The 19,824-nt window shown below is 32.8% G+C and overlaps 2 protein-coding genes across 8 annotated transcripts; one reads left to right on the top strand and one right to left on the bottom strand.

Moving 5' to 3' along the window:
- Positions 1-2,206: 2,206 nt before the first annotated feature.
- On the bottom strand, positions 2,207-13,353 carry LOC109537371 (clavesin-2). Of its 3 annotated transcripts, none has more exons than XM_048665241.1 (7): positions 12,856-13,353; positions 4,547-4,693; positions 3,751-3,845; positions 3,472-3,622; positions 3,218-3,411; positions 2,628-2,806; positions 2,207-2,574 (listed from the first exon to the last, which is right to left on the bottom strand). In XM_048665241.1, exons 2-7 carry the CDS (start codon positions 4,686-4,688, stop codon positions 2,400-2,402), a joined length of 936 nt encoding a protein of 311 aa, XP_048521198.1. In that variant the 5' UTR covers positions 4,689-4,693; positions 12,856-13,353; the 3' UTR covers positions 2,207-2,399. The 3 variants fall into 3 exon arrangements, with proteins under 3 accessions (XP_048521198.1, XP_019759619.2, XP_019759618.2); XM_019904060.2 differs by lacking the exon at positions 12,856-13,353 and adding an exon at positions 8,844-9,042; XM_019904059.2 differs by lacking the exon at positions 12,856-13,353 and adding an exon at positions 5,285-6,008.
- On the top strand, positions 9,437-19,771 carry LOC109537370 (alpha-tocopherol transfer protein-like). 5 transcript variants are annotated; one of them, XM_019904054.2, is made up of 7 exons: positions 9,437-9,600; positions 17,394-17,573; positions 18,169-18,263; positions 18,333-18,486; positions 18,616-18,809; positions 18,865-19,126; positions 19,281-19,771. In XM_019904054.2, the coding sequence occupies exons 1-7, from the start codon at positions 9,540-9,542 to the stop codon at positions 19,319-19,321; spliced, it is 987 nt and encodes a 328-aa protein (XP_019759613.1). In that variant the 5' UTR covers positions 9,437-9,539; the 3' UTR covers positions 19,322-19,771. The 5 variants fall into 5 exon arrangements, with proteins under 5 accessions (XP_019759613.1, XP_019759612.1, XP_019759614.1 ...); XM_019904053.2 differs by lacking the exon at positions 9,437-9,600 and adding an exon at positions 10,541-10,687; XM_019904055.2 differs by lacking the exon at positions 9,437-9,600 and adding an exon at positions 11,790-12,022.
- Positions 19,772-19,824: the final 53 nt, after the last annotated feature.

The raw sequence follows: 19,824 nt of genomic DNA, 5'->3' as shown, positions 1-19,824 counted from the left end.
ATCATTTAAACAATGAGGAGCTTTTGTTGCAAAAGACATTCTTTTGTTACTTATTCATTAGGCGGATATCAGCAAGGTGATTTATTAGCATCCAATATTGAGATCAGGAGTAGATGACAAACGATCTCCAAACCAAAATTTTTTCAGCCCACAAAATAAATTCGGCAATTAATTTTTATCAGGGACTAAAGACAGCCATGCCTTATTGGTTTTATGATAAATGGTTCAAGGGATTCAAATATTAGCTGAATGACTCAAAAAAATCTGGCAATATTCTAAGGCAATGGTTTCCAAATCAATTATGACTTTCCTAATCTGATACTATTTTCTCGCAAATCGTGTCAATATTGCTTTAATTGCCGACAATAATTATCATAGTTTAGTAAATTTCGTTGGGAATTGAGTATTGCACCAATGACCTAGTAAATTGTCGGCCTTCTGCTTGCCATTTTGCAATTTATTGCCCATTAAATGAAACTAAATCGTTCGTTATCAGGGAAATTAGCCTGGAGATGTTTCCATTACTAAACGGGGATATGATACTTTGATAGGCGATTAATTGACGGGATCGATGTTTCCTAAGCATCAAAGTTTCATCTTTATAAACCTTGCTTATAGCGCAACTTATTTCATCATTTTGTATTGTTTTGTATTTTTGTATTCTTTCTATTTCTATCATCAGCTCGGGAATTCTTCAGATCTTCACAACTACTTTATAATTTTAATCCATATTTAGGTATTAAGGTACAAACTATTGCCCTGCAACAGCTCACACGTAACGAAATCTTATCATTTTTCCAAGTTTATTCATGCAGGCTTTGCGGCCTTTATTCGATATTCAGATAAAAAAAAACGTAGCCTTTAACAATAGTGCTCTTTTCGCATCATCTTGACTTTCAAGAGGACAAAACGAGTTTCTCTTTCTTATTGTGGACACCCACATGTGCATAATTCAATTGCATTGCGATCAGACTCCCAACCCAAGCCCAAGTGAAATTAAATTAAATCAGATTATCTTACATAAGCATGGATTAAATTTATTGGTCGCACAGCATGGGATTTTTCGTTCTCGCATCATGCAAATTTTGAAATTATTTAATACTTGCAGTGCCCTCTATTAAAATGCGCTATTTGCTTATCCATCACCAATTTATCAAGATATGAATTTAATTGCTTTATGTATTTTTTTAATTTTCATTGTTGTTCTTTCTGAAATTACTCAGTCTTACTAATTTTAAACTACTAACTCACTAATGTAAGACTACAAGAGCAATGAAAACCGAAGTTTCTTCTGACTTCGTTATACAAAACTTACCAACTTTCGCCAAGTGTAAATGTATTCAGAAAGTAAATTTTGAAGAAATAAATGGTGAAACTAAGTCTCAAATAAATCAGTACTTTACGTTTTTATTAAAATATATTAAAAAAAATTACTTTTTTCTTCAATTTAGTTTGTTTTAATAGAGGACTTTCTTAGAATCTTGGATTTAAGTTTGTGCAGTATGTCTTGTAAATCGTCTGAAATTAAATTTTGGGTAACTGGATAATTGACTAAAATGTGTATTTTTCTTAAAGTTCAAATATAATTCATACACTTAACTGTCCGGAAAACTAGTCAAATCTTAGCGGTTCATTCTAGTCTTAAAAACACTGAAATTTTCTGCTTTTTGCAAACTTGTGGGCCGCCGCAGTTTTTAGCAGAACATTTATTTTCAAGACCAACCGTAAAACTTAATTAAAATTTGTTTAAAACTCGCATTTTGCATCGTCGGTTCATGTGACTCACTGCTTGATTTTTGTAAAACTATTATATAGCTTTTCTATGAAATAAGTATTAATTGTGAAGACTGAAGTTTAAATTTTGCAAAATATTTGCTGATTTTGAAACATTGTTGTTCCAAGAGATCCGATGCAATGGCAGTTTTCACTTCAATTGATGCTGATTTTTAGAGTAAAAAACATGAAAACGGTATGTAAATCGTTGAAAATTATTTGAATTCTTCCAAAAACTGTGAAGCATTTGGGAAAATGTTGAAGAAAATTAATGGCGTTAATAGTTTAACGAAAAATTGTATCAATATATTAACTTAGTTTTAAAAATAGAAAATTTGAAGTAAATATTCTGGTAAAATCTCGCAAATAAGCCTGAGATGGGAAAAACTTGGGACACATAATTGAACCCAGTGGTTAAAAAAACCAATAGGAAAAAATATAAAACCGGATTTATTAAATTAACCACTAAAACTAAATACAGTCCCATTGAGAAATTTCAAATAAACAATAAAAACTTTTTCTAATAATATACACTATAAAAACATTCCATTTCCAGAAATCCCATCAAAGTAGGTACAAACGAAAGTTGATTGCATACGGTTTGCGTTTAAAACAGACACATTTTACTAATATTCACTGTGAAGCGAACTTTCCGATTTCTCACTGTCGCTTTTGTATTCCTCATAGTCATTCTCATCTATTTTATAGCCCAGTGACCGAAGTTCTTCCTTAATTTCTTCACTTTTGCCGAAACCTTCTATCCACGGGGCGTAGCCGTAATCTGGATGTCTTCCACCATACCTGCAAAGATACAAAAAAAGCTCAGAATATTTTTTTTTTAATTTGCTACTCACTTTTCCGGCAAATGCTTCGGATCGATATGTTTGTGAAGACTCTCCATATCTTCTCCATGGAAGAACACTCGATCCTTCATGGCGCCATTTAGCAATGGATGAATCACTTTGTAAACCACATCGAATATCCACGGTTGGAACACGACGTGTATGGCGTAAATCTTCATGGGAAACGATGTCTAAAATACAAAAATTTTACCAAATGTTAGTTTAATATATAAAGAAAATTTATGAATAGCAATATATTTCTTAAATGCGAAACTGATGATGCAACAATTGCTCGCTCTTTAAATCAACAATCACTCATGCAGAGAAAGTCCATGATTTTATGATTTTCTGGTATGGCAGTTAACTATCAAATTGACCCTTTGGAGTTAATATATCATGCTTTCATAATGTTTCTTGCGTAAGCTTTTGTAGCTTTCTGGCATCTAGTTAGAATTTATTAGGTGTCCAATTAAGATGCATTATTGTCGTTTGGAACATGACGACTTCCTAGCAAAAAATGTGTTGTGAAGATATTTAAGATTAACATTAACCTAATCTGCTTACCAAATAAAGGGGAGTTTGGGTAAGATTATTTGACTTACCACCAAAATTTGCACGATCTTATGAGCCACACTGGGTGTCATATGGTAAGCCTGCTGTAGTGTTAAGTTCTGCATATCGAAAAATCCAATGCCCCCCAATATTTGAGCCCGGGGCTCCAAAATGGCCAGCTCCAGAATGGCCATGGTTGCCTGGAAGATGTTGGTGACCGAATATTTTTCCGTATCCCAATTGCCTGGAAGTTTCAAAGTCAAACGATGCAAATTCACTTGGAAAACTGCCAGCATTTAACTACCCATTCTATATAAAAGGATTCTTCTGCCATTCTGGTCTCGATAAGGTGGAACGGTAATAAGATCATCACAACCAATGCGTAAAAGACTTTTAAGGTTGACGCCATCGAAGAATTCAGGGTTGTCTTCTTTGAAGTTGTAGTAATTGACAAACTAAATTGTAAAAAAAGGGTTTATTCTTGTTTCTTGCACCACGATTTGCATTCATTCAATGAATCAACGATTTAGTTAATAAATGTTGTTGATCTTGAAAAACATTGATGAAGAAAACTGGTACCTACCAGTCTGTAGGCCGATTCCATATTAAACTTGCGACCTCGCAGGAACCTTAGCAGGAATTCATCGTCTGTCCGATGCGGAGTGCATTCCCCTCGAGCTACAATAACAATTCTCTTTCATTATTTTATAATAAAATTCTGGTAATTAAAATGAGGAAAGTGTAATAACTCAGTTAATGTTATTCGTGCATTGTATTGCAACTGCATGGTAGTTAGGGGGCTTTCATTTTACTGTTAAATATTATGAGATTTTCTTCAGAGAGAAAACGCTAAAAATATATCAGATTTCTGGGTATTTTTCGTCAGAGGAGCCCAATGTTGCCGATTAATGAATCCCGATTTTTTTAGTTCATCTCGTATCTGGAGGAATAATTAATGGGAAAGTGGTCAGAAATCTAGAAAAGGTTCGATAAAGTTGATTTTATTTAAAACTAAGGTCTTTCAGCGGAAATATTCCTTCGCATGTGTAAATTAGCATTGTAATTTCGCATAAAAGTGTTAAATTGAAAAAGGATTTTTAATGTTAGAGCAAGGTGTGTACAATGGATTGTTTAACGCAACAAATACCTTCTCGAAAGTAATTATCAAATAAAGAACATTCCTAAATTAAACATACTCATAAACTCTACATTTAAAGAAAATTAGAACTTAATTCAAGTATTTCGATTTACTTCCAGTGCTTCTACGTTTCATGTTCCTTTGTTTAACTTTAATTCTTTTTGTTACCTTTGCGATTTTCCCTTTCCAAAGATTAGAACAAATTTTTCCCGTTTTTAAGCAATCTAAAAATTTACTTTACCATAAATTATGTCGCGAAAATCTTCAATTATCAAACATCTTGTATCAGGATTCTCCCGAATGTTCTCCTTGGCCCATTCCATTAGCTCCTGCGGAGGTTCGCCTAAATCAAGCTCATAAGAAACATCTGGATCTGAGGGCATAATGACTGCAAACCAAAAAACAATTTCTGTAAATTTGTAATTATCGAAAATTTTTAACTGAGTGAAAGCAATTTGCAATTAATTGAATTGCTATTGCAACTATATTATGCATCGAAGTGCTATTATATAAAAACGCGATGCATTTTTCGCAGCGCCTTTCGCTAAACTTTTGCAACTTGCTCATTGTCCATAAAGGTAAAAACACAATCCACACGCTACTAATTGCCTATGAACTTCGCTAAACGAAACTATTGGCGATTTTCGATATCAAAAATGCAGGATTGTATTAATTTGCCGTTGTAAAAACTCCACTCATGAAAGTTTAGTTTTGGTGCCAAGATCAAGGTGGTTGTAGATGTGCATCGTAATTGGCAAATAATGTTGTCATGCTGCTTAAGCATATACCTATTGGGGCCGGCTTCTGTTGCCTAATTTCGATAATGTTGCGTTAAATGCAATTTAAGATTGAAACCAACGAAAAATTGTTGCAAAAAGCTGACATTTCATTTACAAAAAAAGTAAAAATAATGAACTTTTCATTGAAATTATTTTTTCATGGACAAATTTTCCCGAAAAAAATATTGGTGAGTACTTACACTTGACGTCTGGACTCAAAAGATTCCCCATAGCGAATCGCAACTAAATGGACAACAATGAACAAATTTTGCGACAATTAAACACATAAATGTCCTAAACACCGTCCGAGTGTGTATTTTCTTCAACTAGACCGTAACAGTTTGAACGGGTTCTTACGATGTAATAGTTGTTCCCCTCATTACTTCTTAAATGCATTATTGTTTGGTTTTCGGTCGAATGATTAAATTGTAATTTCCATCTAATACTGCGAAATATAGCAAATATTCTGAAAATCTCCCATTCACTAAAAAATCAACGGGGAGTGGCTGAAATCGACATAAATGCAATCTGATGCATTCGAACTGCTGGAAACGCGCAAACAAGAGTTGATGAATGTTATGCTGGAAGAGATTTCAATAAATCACTCATTAATTCAGTAGCTTAGATTTTTTGTCACTGCACTTTACCACAAGCTTTACAAGTTTGTAGATTCCCCTCTTATAAAAACGTTAAAAAACTTTCCCGTGCGTGAGGGACTAACCGAATTTTAAACAGCAATTTATTTTGCAAAATCTGGTAAAAGCCTAAAATTAATATGTTAACACATATATCACATAAGTAGTTCATAAATATCACTAATTACCACTCATACAAACAGTCTAGCGTGTAATGAATGACTGTCGCAATTTTGGTGACTTAAGTTCACTTATGCTAATAAGCCTTACATTAAGTCCGTTGTTGTTTTTCATTTTTAATTATGAATTTTTTACTATAATAAACTGTTATGTAAACAAAATAATTTTATCGCCTAAAACCAAAAAAAACTTTCAACCACAATTAATCATTACACTTAACTTCTGTTAATAGACAATTTCCTATTAGTTGACCAGGGCAGATAGTCGGGTATTCCCTGTACCTTTTAAGTTTCTGCTCATTTGTTAAATGGAATTTTCTAATTAACTTTTTAATTAATCCACAAATTACCCATGAATCTTTCTAGCATCAGTTAATAGCAATATTTATAAAAAAAATTGCATGTAAAACCAAGAACTTTGTACTTTCATCACTAAGCGATTATTCTTTTTACACGAAATTTATGCACAAAATATTGCCACGCAATCCTTGACCCTTGACTCTATTTGCTCAAATGCGCTGAAAAACCCGCAAAATTTACATCACATTTTAATTACCCACATAATTATAGGGAGAGCTGAAAATAGAAGATCCCGGAAAATACATCAGAAACGATTAAAAAAGAATCAACTGCGTTCAATTACACTCAAAACGCATATTGTGACAAGCAAACAACGCAAATTGATCAACAATTGCATGCGGACAGTTGAAACAGAACATTTTAAATATCTTTTGAATAAATGAACTTTTCTAACTGCCACAGAAGAACTGGAAATAAGGATAATGACAAATTAATTAATATTAATAAGGATAATGACAAATTTGGGGAAGATATTTTGACGCGATTGTTCAGACGCGAAACAAAACGAACTCACTAAAGTATCCAAAATTCCGATGCATGAATGTTCCAAATAAAGATGACATTTCTAATGTAAAGACGAAACTACTGAAGACTAGGATTTAAATAGTCTGAATATTTCAGAAAATGGTTTAAACTCGATGTATTGAGCTACGGAACCCACACGGCTGTTAAGACATGGAAAAATAGACTGACTTACGAACATATCTGAAAATTTATTTATTACACTACTTCCTACTATAAAAATTCTAGATTCCTCCTAGTTTTCATGGAAGAGACAAATTTTTAATTGGAGCATTATACTGTTCTTTTAGGAAATCTTTAAATTAGAAAATTTGCCAAAACTCCATTCTTTGTCCGGAGGAATTGATACTTTCTTCACCTGCGGCAGCATATATGCACTGTCTTTACTGAAAAACGCAAGCCCGATATGGTTTAAGTATGGAAAAAACAAATTTTTAAAAGAAGCAGCGTGGTACTTTTATAGTGGATCTTTTAAGCATTTTTAGCAGAGCATAGATGTGACTATGGCCTGCCTCTAGTAGAAATTTATAGATTGTGCCCGGTTTGGTAAGGAAGATACACATTTTTACATAGAGCAGTGTCTTGTTCAGTTAGATAATTTATCTCTACATCAGAATTTTGCAGAAAATTCTGATTTGACCGAATGAATTGGGACTTTCTTCACTCACGGCAACATGTTTTTGTTGAAAAACTAGCTTCAACTGTACTGAGTAAAAAAAATACATTTTAATAAAGATACTAAGTGTGCTACTCTATTGAAAAATGTATACTTTTACTTATTTGAAATGAATGTTTAGATTGAAGCTGGTCTTCCATAGAATATATGAATTTCTCTTGAATGAATGAGAAGATATGAAAAATCTCCTCATTTTCCCGATCCAACTGAAACTTTTACCACTCACGACAAACTCCATACTCTGTCGTCAGTATATAAATTAAATATCGGTCTGTAAAAAGACCAAGTTTCTTCATCTTTTAATTAAGTTTCTTTCATTAAAAAAAATCACTGAGTTTTTGAACAGAGTTTATCTTAAAATAAACAGATTAAAGAAGATGAAAAAGATGAAAGAGAACATTAAGAATTCAAAATTTGATTCAGTTGAATTTAAATCGAAAAATCGTATTCAACCACTTAGAACATTTTTTGCAATGTGCTGAAAATGAAAATTCTTTTACCATTAGGATGAGCAAATGGATGTTTAATAAAACTATAGCTAATAAGCTTTTCACATATTTTTCCTAAATATTAGCAAATATTTATAAAACATTTCTACACCATTATAAATTAAGTTTCCTATCATTATCTGTTAGCAAAACGTTTACCAAGCTGAAACAATCAATTTCCAACCAATGAGGCGTTACATGTTTTAGGATTGAACAGAATTTTAATAGATTTTACCAGGTTGTTTAGTATTTGGTACATGAATAAGAAATAGGCAAAGTACTGGTATCATAGAAAATGGCCTGGAACTTATAATCTTAATAAAGCCAATAAAATATAAATGAAGAAAACAGCTTTTAAACTCAAAGATTGGAACCGAGAAATGACCAAATTGCTTACCAAAAATAGTAATCGGATTGTTAAAAATTATGTGCTAAGTAAACTGAGAAATTTAACAGACTGGGTTATTGCTGTAGTCAAGATCACTTTTCAAGCAAATAAAAATAGTTTTTTAGGATCATTTGCAATTATAATCAACCGAAACCTGTTTATTAAAATTGCGAATTTTACATTAAACCTGTCCAAAAAGCAAGTGCATACTTATTAACATACAGAGTTGGAAATTTTAGTAATCCTAAATTGCTAATTGTGTGAAAATTGCCATCGCAAGCAAATTGGCAATGGTATTTTTAAATATTACGTAAATTATAACTTCATTCGAACCGCTTGAAAAGATATTCAAAGCCCCAAGATTCTGTAGCACGAATTGAAAAGTTTTTAAAGAATTTGCCTTGAATTTGAAATTTTAGCAATAATCCTACTAAAATGGTTTCAAAACACTCTCGCTTGCAACTGAATTGGACATAGTGCAATAAAAATATGCTAAAAAATCCACACTTACCGATTAATAGCCGATCTACAGAGGAAATTGCAAACTAGTTCTGAAAATGTATTGCGCAATACAAGCCCGAGATCGAGCCAATGTGCAACAGAACGAAGAACAAACTATCACTAGCGAGACTTGTTGGTTGAATGCAAAATGCAGTTTGCAGCTTATTGCATTGGTACCTGAACTTGAAAATCCATTGCCTTCGCTCAAAAATTAAACTACCAATTTATGAAATGAACATATTTTTATTAGTAAATTTATTTTGAGCCCATGAGTATTTTCAACTCTTTCTTTGGAAATTATGATAAGGAAAATCATGTTGAATGTGGAATGAGAACAAATAATTTATCAAATGCGTCAATATGTACATTATTCGACGTGCAAATTAGTGTCGTCTTTTATAAAAATGTGTTCGCTCATTTAGGGGCAATTTATTGCTTATGTTGATTGTTTTGTGACACATATAGCTTTTCTCGGTTTACGTGACCGCAACAATTAAACCGAACATTATTCAACAATAAAAATCTAATGCTACTTAAATAAAAGCAATAAAGCATGTTTTTTTTCGAATATTCAAGTCGATAATACGAAAGTGTTCGCAACTTAGGTATCGAAAATCGGCGGAATAGCTCGGTAAAATCGAAAGTTGCATCGAACTCGAAAGTTCCAGAATCGGAATACTGAAACATTTCCAATCGGTGCATACAAATGCATTTGCCTGCCATGAACGCAATGCCACAAATAATATATAAGAAACTAACACCAGAAGGTGAGTAATTAACGTTCTATTGCTCTGCAACTGGGTCAATAAGAATTTTTGCTGCAATTATGTTTGTTATGTTATTTAATATTGTTATTAGTAAAATTAATTACTTAATTGCAATTCCGCGAAGCAATTTGTTGAAATGACAACAAATGGGTTTCGAGCAAAGAAACAGTAATGGTTTATTGCTGTTTTTCAGCTAAATGATTTAATCAAGTGACCACTGCTTAGTTTTCTGAGCGTCTTTTCGGTCCTGACGTTTCGCAAGCAGGAGTGGCTGGCTTCATCAGGAGCGGTTTTCCCGAAAGCTTAAACTATACTCTTAGTACAGTTAAATGACTTCTGAAGATGCAGGCACAAAGTGCGTAAAAACTTGTTTTTACTGAGGCGGAAATTCCCGCAAACTTCATCAGTTTTTTAGCCCAATTAATTTTTACTATTCAATACTCTAAATACAAATTGCTGTTTTGAAAATTAAATATTATAAACCCCAAACTCCGCGCTTAACGAGCGTGCTATTTTTGAATTAAGATTGCAGTTGTCTTTGTGCTTATTTACCCTTTCATTTGTATTTGTCTTTTTGTTGTTTGGGCTTGTTTTATTGGTTATTCATAAAAGGCAATGATCATCTATTTATATGATGAATAAACTTTTGGCTCTAAAAGCTTCTATCAAGACACATTTGAGCTTGATTTTATAGCAAAAATCAAAACATAAAAAATACTTTGATTCATTAATAACCACTATTAAACATGTGCCGCGAAGTAAACACTAATTGTTTTCACATCGCGTTTTGAACTGCTGCCCTTTTCCAGCACTACAAAGGATCATCCCAAAAATAACTGAAAAACTAAAGCGGCATCAAAAATAATCACAACGTCACTATTTGAACCACATTTGCCGCAAATATCGCCTGATAAAAGCCTATTTGCATACAAAGCTTAGTACGTGGTTATTCAGTTTTCATTTTCGCTTTGCTGATGATACAGTGACAATTGGATAGTTGGTGACAAAATGTTTGGGACGAAAAAGAATAATACGGACAAGTCGGAAATTGTGCCTGTTATTTCAATGGTTCCTATAGTCGAATCCCGTAAGTAAAATCCGTGTTTGCTGGATGCCGATTTTTACAATTAGTGTTCGCGGGTGTAAATCGTCAAAATCTATTAAGTTTTTTTGGTATTGAACTCTCTCACGTTGAGGTTCAAGAATCAAGTGCAAAACTTCGAGTTTTGCAAAGATTAAATTTATTTTTGTATATTTTCTTTACTCAATTATTCACTAGGCGCCTGACAATTAAAGACTGATTGAACGCTTCTAATAACCGATAATAGTGCAAGGAAAGTTTACAATTAAAATTATATAGTGGTGCATGCGCCTAGTTGTGAATCTCATCAAGTTTCAGAATTTAAATTTAATACTTGAAAGTTTTTCGATGAATTATTTAGAAGATAGTTGGTTTGAAAAGCGTAGAAAATATTATATAATCAGATATAAATGGCACTGTTTTGAAAATCATCAGTCTTGTGTTTGCTAACTGATTAAACAAATTTTAAAACAATGGATACTATTTCCATAGAATTGCAGTTGCTTTTAAGCCGGCATTTTTTATGCAAATATTCAACACTCAAAATGCAGCTCAGTTAGATCCAGTTCCTTGTCTTATTAACACTGATTCTTGACTCTCAAAGCTGAAGTGAAAATAGAACATTTGATCAACTTTTTTATAAAACTCCAGCGAAGAACAATGAACGGACTAGTAAAGCTCTTTAAAAGTTGCGGATGTATATGGGAATTTCCCGCAGTTCCACCAAATCAAATCCTTCACAAAGTCATTGACATTATCAGTATTGTTTGCCCTCATAGTTTTTTAAATGTGAGCAAATCCGCCCACGATTTCCGCAGATACCGTCAGTTTTGCATATTGCAGTGATTAGATGAACTCAACTGCAAACAGTGCTCAACGAAAATGTTGCTTACTTATCCAAAAATTCGTTTATTTTCCAAGTTCTTCGCAAAACAAACCTATTTAACTCGTACATTTCTTTTATCCATTACTTCCATAATTATAAAATATTATTTCATATATGGCTTAACTGGTAGTTTGAACTTGTGCACTTGTAGTACATGCAAACCTGGCAAAGTTTTCATTTTACTTACAAACAATAATATTTTGGCTTACTGCATGTACAAATAATTTGAAGATTGCACAGCTTAAAGGCGTGATATCAATCAAAATTGTACAGTTCAATAGGAAACAAGATAAGATTGCGTTAAATTTTGTAATTAAAGTATATGACCAGTGTGACCAAAGGCGTTCATTGAGTAGTTTAATCGGCAAAGTTTATTATCGTGGGTGGTTAATTTGAGGAGTTTGAAATGTCTGCAATCAGTGCCCAAGTTGAGTTCTTGCCTGCTACAGAAAAATGTAAGTTAGCAACAAAAAATAATTAAACCAGTAACACATTTAAATGGAAAACAATGACAATTTTATACAGTAGTTTTTACTGAAGCGCAAGCAGATGTTGTCAACTACTGAACCTAGAAGCAACTTATTAGAAGAGTCAACATCATCAATCACTGTTGATTCATTTATTATGATTCGGTAAAACGATTAAAATGCAAAGAGTTTCAACTAAGTAAAAGTATTATTTTTTATTGACCATGTAATGCATTTGCGCGACCGCGATACACCACAACTCTGACTCACTTGATTGGACTTTCGTAGTAATCAAATTATTTATTATTAATAACATTAATTATGATTTATGAAAATTGGCAGAAGGACAATTCGGTATTGAACTCTGCACTTTTACGGTTGACGCTGGTTATGGAATATTTTCGTTTTATTACTAAAAATCCGGTTTCCATTTGCGTACATTAATTACAAAGACCTTCTTTGTTCGGATTAAAGTTTTTTTAAAAGCCCTGTCGAGTTGGCCCGCAGATTTTTAATAATATATTGTTTCATGGAATTACAACCTCATCAGTGGAAAATTTGCTTAATTTATTTGAACAGGACAAAGTTCACGTTTCGATTTAAACAAAATAAAGTGATTTCACTTTTGCAGAAAAAACGTAGCTCGCGCTTAATGAATTTATTAACTATAACAAGAAAAATATTGTTGTCTGCTCTCTCACAGACAGATTTATTGCTTGCTCATAATTATACGAAAAAATTGAAAGCAGTAAAAGTATTTGAGGTTCACCAAAGAAAACTGAGGCACAAGTTTACTATAAAAAAAGTTACGAAGGAATTACCAGAAAGTGCTAGTTGTTATTGGAACACTTTAAAAACATTGGAAATCACTTCACTGGAAAACACTTTTTTCCATGCCCGCCTAGATACTGTGACGGTTGTGTCGTCCGCATACTGGCGTCGTGCACCCCTCAACCGATTCCCGAGCTAAAAAATTTAACGCTTCACACATTTTTTTTTGTTTTTTTTATTCTCTTCTGCTTACATCATTGGATAAAATTATGCAGCTTTTCAATTGCGGACTATATTTCCATAATTTAATTATGCACACTAAGGAGCTAATTCTCGTATGCATACACCAAAAAGGGCGCGGCTAAACTACGCAACCACATAAAGCTAATTAATAAAAACTTGCCTAAAAACTTTATATAATCTTGCAATAAACCTGGACAAAAATTTAAGTAAAGTCTGGTCCAGTTGTATTAAATTCTGAAAAGTTTATTAGTGTTGCATGTTTTGCTGCGATAGTTTGATAAACATGTGACGCTTTTACAGTTTTTATGCGCGTGGAAAATGCATCTATGCATTAGAAGGAAGAGCGGTTTAATAATAAGTGGACAAGATCATTATTTATTAGTTCAGTGTTAAGTTGTGCAGCAGAAGCAAAGGCAAGTTAGTGAATTGTTCATCAACAAATATTTTTAGTAATTTAAACTTCCAATTGCAATATTTAATAAGCACCGGTAGGAATGTCTTTTGAAAAATTTAAGTGCTTTATTCGGAGTCAAATTTTGTGTGGTTTTTATTAAATTGCTTCAATTTAACTTCGAGTTAATATATTTTTTTAAAACGATAGGAAGAAAATATATAAATCGTTAACATATCAAAAAAACAACTTCTGCAATTGCAACTAAATGTATTCTCAAGACTGCATAAAATACGACTTTCGTTTGGCATGCAAATCATCACATGTTTCCATTAGAAGAACTAAACCTTGAAAATCGAACATATTCTAATGTTGTGGTAATTTTTGATGGTGATTTAATGGTTGCACGAGGTGCGCAAGAACCGAACCTGCTGGTCAATGGTCTCCGAATGCATATACACCTTCATCTCTTATCAAACTTCAGTTGGTTCCATCGAGTTGCCAATATCGAAGGAATTTGTAACTAATATTAGTGCGTATATTTTGCTGTAGTGCGGTTTCCTGTTTTTTACGTCTTCGCCTAAATGCCCTCTGAGGAACTTGGTAAGGTTAAAATCACAGGATTGTTAAAGTATTTTCAGTTTTTGAAGCAGTTTATAAAGCTGGCAACAAACAAAGTAAGAATAATTAACGCAAATGAAAAATACAATTGGAAGAAACAAAATATCCGAATGTTGTTGCACACATAGTAACAAAGTCTCCAAAAAGTAGTCAGTATGACATATTGTTTAACACCAGAATGTGGTTAAGGTTGGGACAACTAATAATATTTTAGCCCTTTGCATTCGTACTCATCGCAAATGCGAAAATCCAACCGTGCAAGAACGGGAACTCTTGCCGGCCACTTCAGGTCAATTCACCTTTAGTCTCAAAAAAATGTAAACTTTAATGATTTTTTAGGAAAGCTTTGCTGAAATCGACTGCTTCTTCAGTATTATTTTATTAACTGGATTAATCAACCTTATCACGATGTTCAGTCGAATTTTCGCAATATCTGCTTTATTCATTCAAATAACTTTTCGTTAATTACTTCAAGTATCTGTTTTGTTGGTATTATTTTAGAAATCAAATCAATACGTTTTGGCCCTTCACAGTTGTTATATATATTTAGACTTTCTTATTGATTTTTTAAACTTTTGTTTTTATTTCCATCAATCAAACTTTAGCGCTCAAACAAACGAAAACTGGTGTTGGGCCAAGATCTGTTTCACATTTTGTTGCTTTTGTTTCACACTTACACTTTTATCTTTTTTATTCAAATCATCAGAAAAGCTTCATTTTATTATCAATTTAATTAAGGTTATCTGCTTTATTCATTCAAGGAACTTTGCTATTTAATGGTTTTCAGTAGAGGCATTTTCTAAAATCGTCTACTGTTTCAATATTATTTTAGAAATTAGATTAATACATGGTGGAGCTTCTCTATTGTTCTATTCAATTAGACTTTTTAATTATTTTTTTTTATTTCTTCTGGTTTTACTTCCGTCAAAACTTTAGCGTCCAAACAAACGAAAAAACATATTTTTTTTTATAAAAATTAATATTTTGCGCTTTGCTGCTTGATTTCGGTTTTAAAATCTCAGAACTGTTCACCAATTTGCTAAACATGCACCTTTAATTTCATGAACAGCTACCAATTTGCGTTGTAGTTCTAATGGAGTAAAATGGTGTTAATTCGCACGTATAAATAAAGCCATCACCTTGTAAATTTAATTGAATAATTGTTAAAAAATAGAGATTTATGTTGCTTCTCAAGTGTTCCCCTATTTCCATTTGAGGTGTTCACTGAATTCTCTGCGGCAGCTAATAATTCTTTAAATAGCGATAGATTGAAGGAAATGCTTCTTCCTAGTGAAGATTTTGTACGAATTAATTAAAAAAGATTTACATTTTCGTTCCAGATTCCTGATTGTTTACATTATTTCTTGATTAATTAAGCCCGCGATTGAAAAGGCTTATGCAATATCTAAGGCAGCGGTGAATTTACATTGAAATAAAAATTATTGCAAACTTTAAAAATTGATGTATTACCAAACATAATCTTAAACGTAGGTAATTCTTTCGTTTAAAGAAATAGCACATTTCAGTACTTGGGACGTGCAACTAAAGCATTTTTTCCTATTACATTTCCTATTTTAAAAGTATGTATGTCTAAAATCTCGGTAAGATAAAGCACATAAATCGTGAGTGTTTCGCCAATTATTTTAATTATTTTTTCGCATTTGCACATTTAAAAAATCCATCAATTTCAACTGGAAAGTGTGATATTTGTGCAAAACCAGCTGGTTTTCATTGCTGAACAAATTTATCAAAACTGTCTTTTACCATTGGAAAGTCCAGTCCATCCTTGGCTTGAGTTTTAATGGTATTCCATGAATAACAATTCAAAAATCGGCAGATTTGACCATGGTGCTCGAAATTTCGTAACCAATAATTATTAAGGTGAATGTCGTTTGGAAGGTTAATGTTGAACTTCAAATGTTATGTAAATAAGATTTCGATTAATTAGTTGGGCTAATTTAGTTTTTTAAGTCGCTTTTAATAATAGATTCGTTTTTTTTTTCAGTTGCTTAATGTGAGTTTAATGCGTGTTTTGCGATCTACTGTCCAATGGGACATTAATAATTACTTGATGGTGGGGAAAATTGCACTTGCGTCAATATGTAGCAAAAACATTCATTAGCAGCCGGAAGAAATACAATCATTTCTTCTTGGGAGTTTCCTACAATTAATTTGACTTATGAATAATTTTATGGGTTTTCCAAACCACCAATATTCGACAAAGTTTCACTATCCACAAACCAACAAAATTTATTAACTAGCTTGTAATGGAGGAAATTACTATTTAATAATAACTATATTAGATTTGATTTTCTGACCCTGACCAACACAAATTTCACTAAATAATTGCTGTTAGCAGGAAACACACATTTGTTGTTGTCTTGTTTTGCAACCCATATTAATAAAATTATATGTATGCAAAAAAAGGTCTGAGTGATATTTAAGGAAACGATATGCGTGATTGTGCAATTGCGTTTTAATGTTCTGCTTGTAATCTTAGTTATTGAACTTTGAACATCCACTATACCGCTTTTGCAAGGTGTTTTCAAATTTATTCCATTGATTTATTATTGCACTATTTTATCAAATTCGCCATAGTTTCAAAGTTTTAATAAATAAGAAAAGGGGAATTTAAAAAGCCAATTTAACCAAGTGTGGTATAGGCGCTATCAAGCCCATTATTTTCATCTATTGTACCATACATCTAGCAGATTTATTTAACATTCGTGAGTCTGTTTCCTTGAAATTTGATGACGCCTTTGCCAAAGTCCTACACTTGGATGGATTTTTAATTAGCCGAGTGTTTATCTGCTGCGCTTATCACATTCCATAATATGATGGTTTTCTACCCATCCCATCACCGTTAACATTGAAATTTTTTAAAGCTATCATGTCCAAGGAACAGGTATGGGTATTTGTATGTAAAAATAGTACTTCATATCAATCAATGACGTCAATTCAGCGACTGGTAGCAATAAGTACCTATACAATATGAGCCAAGGTTATATGCAAATGCGATAATCTTTTCGAACTTAAAATTTTCCCACATGTATGAAGTAGACATGAGCTAGAAAGTTTGGGAAACAACTGGATAATAATTCCTACATTTTTAATGCAGTTAAGAAGACGTTTCATTAATTTTTAATTCACTAGCAATTATAAGGCATTGTAATCAGCCACAGTAACACACTATTGGGTTTGAATGATTCTCTAATCCAGTTTCTCAATTTCATGTGTTATAGTCAATTATTCTTAAAACTTATCATGTACCCACCGTCTAGTTGATATTTAGATGTCTGCAGAAAAAAGCTTAACAATTTCATATTTTTTCAGTTCGAGAAACCATGCTGTCCGACATGGAATTGATGCCCATCGTCCAGCTGGGCAACTACACTTTGACCATAGAGTTAGAAGACTTGAATGAAGAAGTCCGAGAAATTGCCAAAAAAGAGCTGCGAGAAAACCCTGACGTTACCCAACAGGCCATAAAAGAGCTCAGAGATCTCTTGAAAGGTACTCAGCAAATTTGCCATTATGCCCTCAAACAGAATTAATGTTTTTAAAACTGTATGCGACATAAAAGCATATTATTTAAACATCCGAAGAAACTCATAAAAGTTAAATCTGCGGAAGAATCCAAAATGCTGTTAACGAACATGAACAATCCTCGCTTTTAACTTACAATGACGAAGCTTTGGTAATTATTGCTTTGTCAGAAAGCATGACTGAGAATAAATTAAAATTTTTAATGCAACTTTTAACTCTTGACCCAAGCGCAAAATTTAATTGTATAAAAATCATCAGATATTGGATATGTATTTCACGTCTTTGACTGAATATTGGCAAATGCGAGCGGACTAATTTATTTAAATAAATATGTTGAAACGCCAAACCGCTTTAATAAGACTGTTAAATTGCCATTAATGTAGATTGGAAAGTGAGCAATTGAAGATATTTGGCGCACTAATGCTTGAAATTAACTAATAATGGGTTTGGGTTGCGTGTGTCTGAAAGGCATTGATTTTCGCTCGATATGCACAATTGTAAATTCCCATTGCACAACAATAAATGTTCCAGAATTGAATTCAATAATTCTTCAATTTTTCAGAGGAAGATGACTTATATATCCCCTTGGAAAACGACTTGTGGCTCGTTCGGTTCCTAAGACCGACAAAATTCTACCCTGAAAGCGCCCGAGACTTAGTAAGCAACTTTTAGAGCTTGAAACTCTCAATTGTTATTCGAGCTTTCAACATTTAAATACGTTTCCAGGTCAAAAGATATTACGCCTTCAAACAGAAACATTCCAACATGTATGAAGACCTGTTGCCTAGTAGAGAAAAAAACATTTTCCAACAAAACATACTCACCGTGCAACCCAACAGAGACCAATTGGGACGGAGAATTTTAATTATAGAATTAGGAAGTAAGTAGCCAGAAAGCGTCGAATGTCACGAAATCCATTCGCAGCTAAATTGCTTTTTAATTGCTAGTTTAATTACAATATTAATATCAAACATTCATGAATGACGAAGAAACAAATGGATTCTTTTAGAGAAATGGAAGACCGATAAAGTCACACTTGATGAAGTTTTCAAAGGCTGTGTTCTTTTCCTGGAAGCCGCAATGTTGGAACCAGCCACCCAAATATGTGGTGCAGTAGTGATTTTCGATATGGATGGCCTTTCTTTGGGCCAAGTCAGCAAATTTAGCCCACAATTCGCTAAAAGAATTGTCGATTGGTTACAGGTAGATTTGGCCACAAAATTCCAAGGAAATCGTGTTTCTACATTCGCAATTTCAGGATAGCGTCCCACTTCGAATCAAAAACATCCATGTGGTCAATCAGCCGATGATTTTCTCAGTGGTTTTTGCACTGTTCAAACCGTTTTTGCAGGAAAAGTTGCGAAGTCGCATTATTTTCCATGGAAAAAACCGCAAGTCTCTCCATCAGTACATCGATTCCACATGCTTGCCAGAATGCTATGGCGGCAGTCTCGATTTGCCTAGAATTGAAGGCCCTCAATGGCTAGAATTGTTGGAAAAATGCGACTCAGAATTTAAAGGTGAGAGAGGCATTGAGTTGTAATTAAAAAAAAATTATAATTGAACCTTGCAAATTTTGCAACAATGTATTTTTTTATTTATTTTAAATAGACATGCTGATATTTTTGCTGGAATATTATTATTCGATTTCGCTAAAATTGTTTGATTTTTTAGCTATCAACTCCTATGGTTATAAGAAGAAAATCTCCAAATAGTCTCAGTCAGCAATGAATGTCCAAGAACCATTTACTTAGTCTGATGGCAATTCGTGGTGAAGCTACGGTTATTTATTAAGCAAATAAACGTGAAATTCTATGTTACTTATAGAATGTAAATATGTGCCCAATGTTTTTGATAATATTTTTCTAATATATTTATGTTTATCTATATTTCCTCCTATTCCGTCTGTTTTAAAATGAGAAAACGATGATTGTCACTTTAAACAGGGCTATTGAAAAAATCTTTAAATTTTCTTAGTAATGCAGATACAGTTTGTCAACCTCCACCTTTATGCGCTTCGTTTTCATTAATATTTCGAGTTTTTTCAATTTTTATGGCTGCTTTTAGAGCCGGAAATGTTTGTAAAATGTTACAATTTATCACGTGCTCTTGCAACATAAATATACTCAGTATGGATGCAATTTCCACCTTTTTTATATGTAAAACTGTCTGCTTTTCTTTCATATCCCTTAAAATTCGCATATACCTTATTTCCTGT

The sequence above is a fragment of the Dendroctonus ponderosae genome, unplaced genomic scaffold (assembly GCF_020466585.1).
Source record: "Dendroctonus ponderosae isolate FM_Combo_2020 unplaced genomic scaffold, Dpon_F_20191213v2 Dpon_F_20191213_3, whole genome shotgun sequence".
Lineage (NCBI taxonomy): Eukaryota > Metazoa > Arthropoda > Insecta > Coleoptera > Curculionidae > Dendroctonus > Dendroctonus ponderosae.
This window is presented reverse-complemented; position numbering and strand designations above follow the sequence as displayed.

Excerpts from the sequence above, each read along its gene's own strand:
- LOC109537371 (XM_019904059.2), bottom strand. The coding sequence starts at position 5,315 with ATGGGGAATCTTTTGAGTCCAGACGTCAAGT. Across the intron at positions 4,694-5,284 it reads TTTGAGTCCAGACGTCAAGT|TCATTATGCCCTCAGATCCA; the intron begins GTAAGTACTCAC and ends TTTGGTTTGCAG. Across the intron at positions 3,846-4,546 it reads TTTTCGCGACATAATTTATG|CTCGAGGGGAATGCACTCCG; the intron begins GTAAAGTAAATT and ends TTGTTATTGTAG.
- LOC109537370 (XM_019904053.2), top strand. The coding sequence starts at position 10,609 with ATGTTTGGGACGAAAAAGAATAATACGGACAAGTCGGAAATTGTGCCT. Across the intron at positions 10,688-17,393 it reads GGTTCCTATAGTCGAATCCC|TTCGAGAAACCATGCTGTCC; the intron begins GTAAGTAAAATC and ends ATATTTTTTCAG. Across the intron at positions 18,810-18,864 it reads GAATTGTCGATTGGTTACAG|GATAGCGTCCCACTTCGAAT; the intron begins GTAGATTTGGCC and ends TCGCAATTTCAG.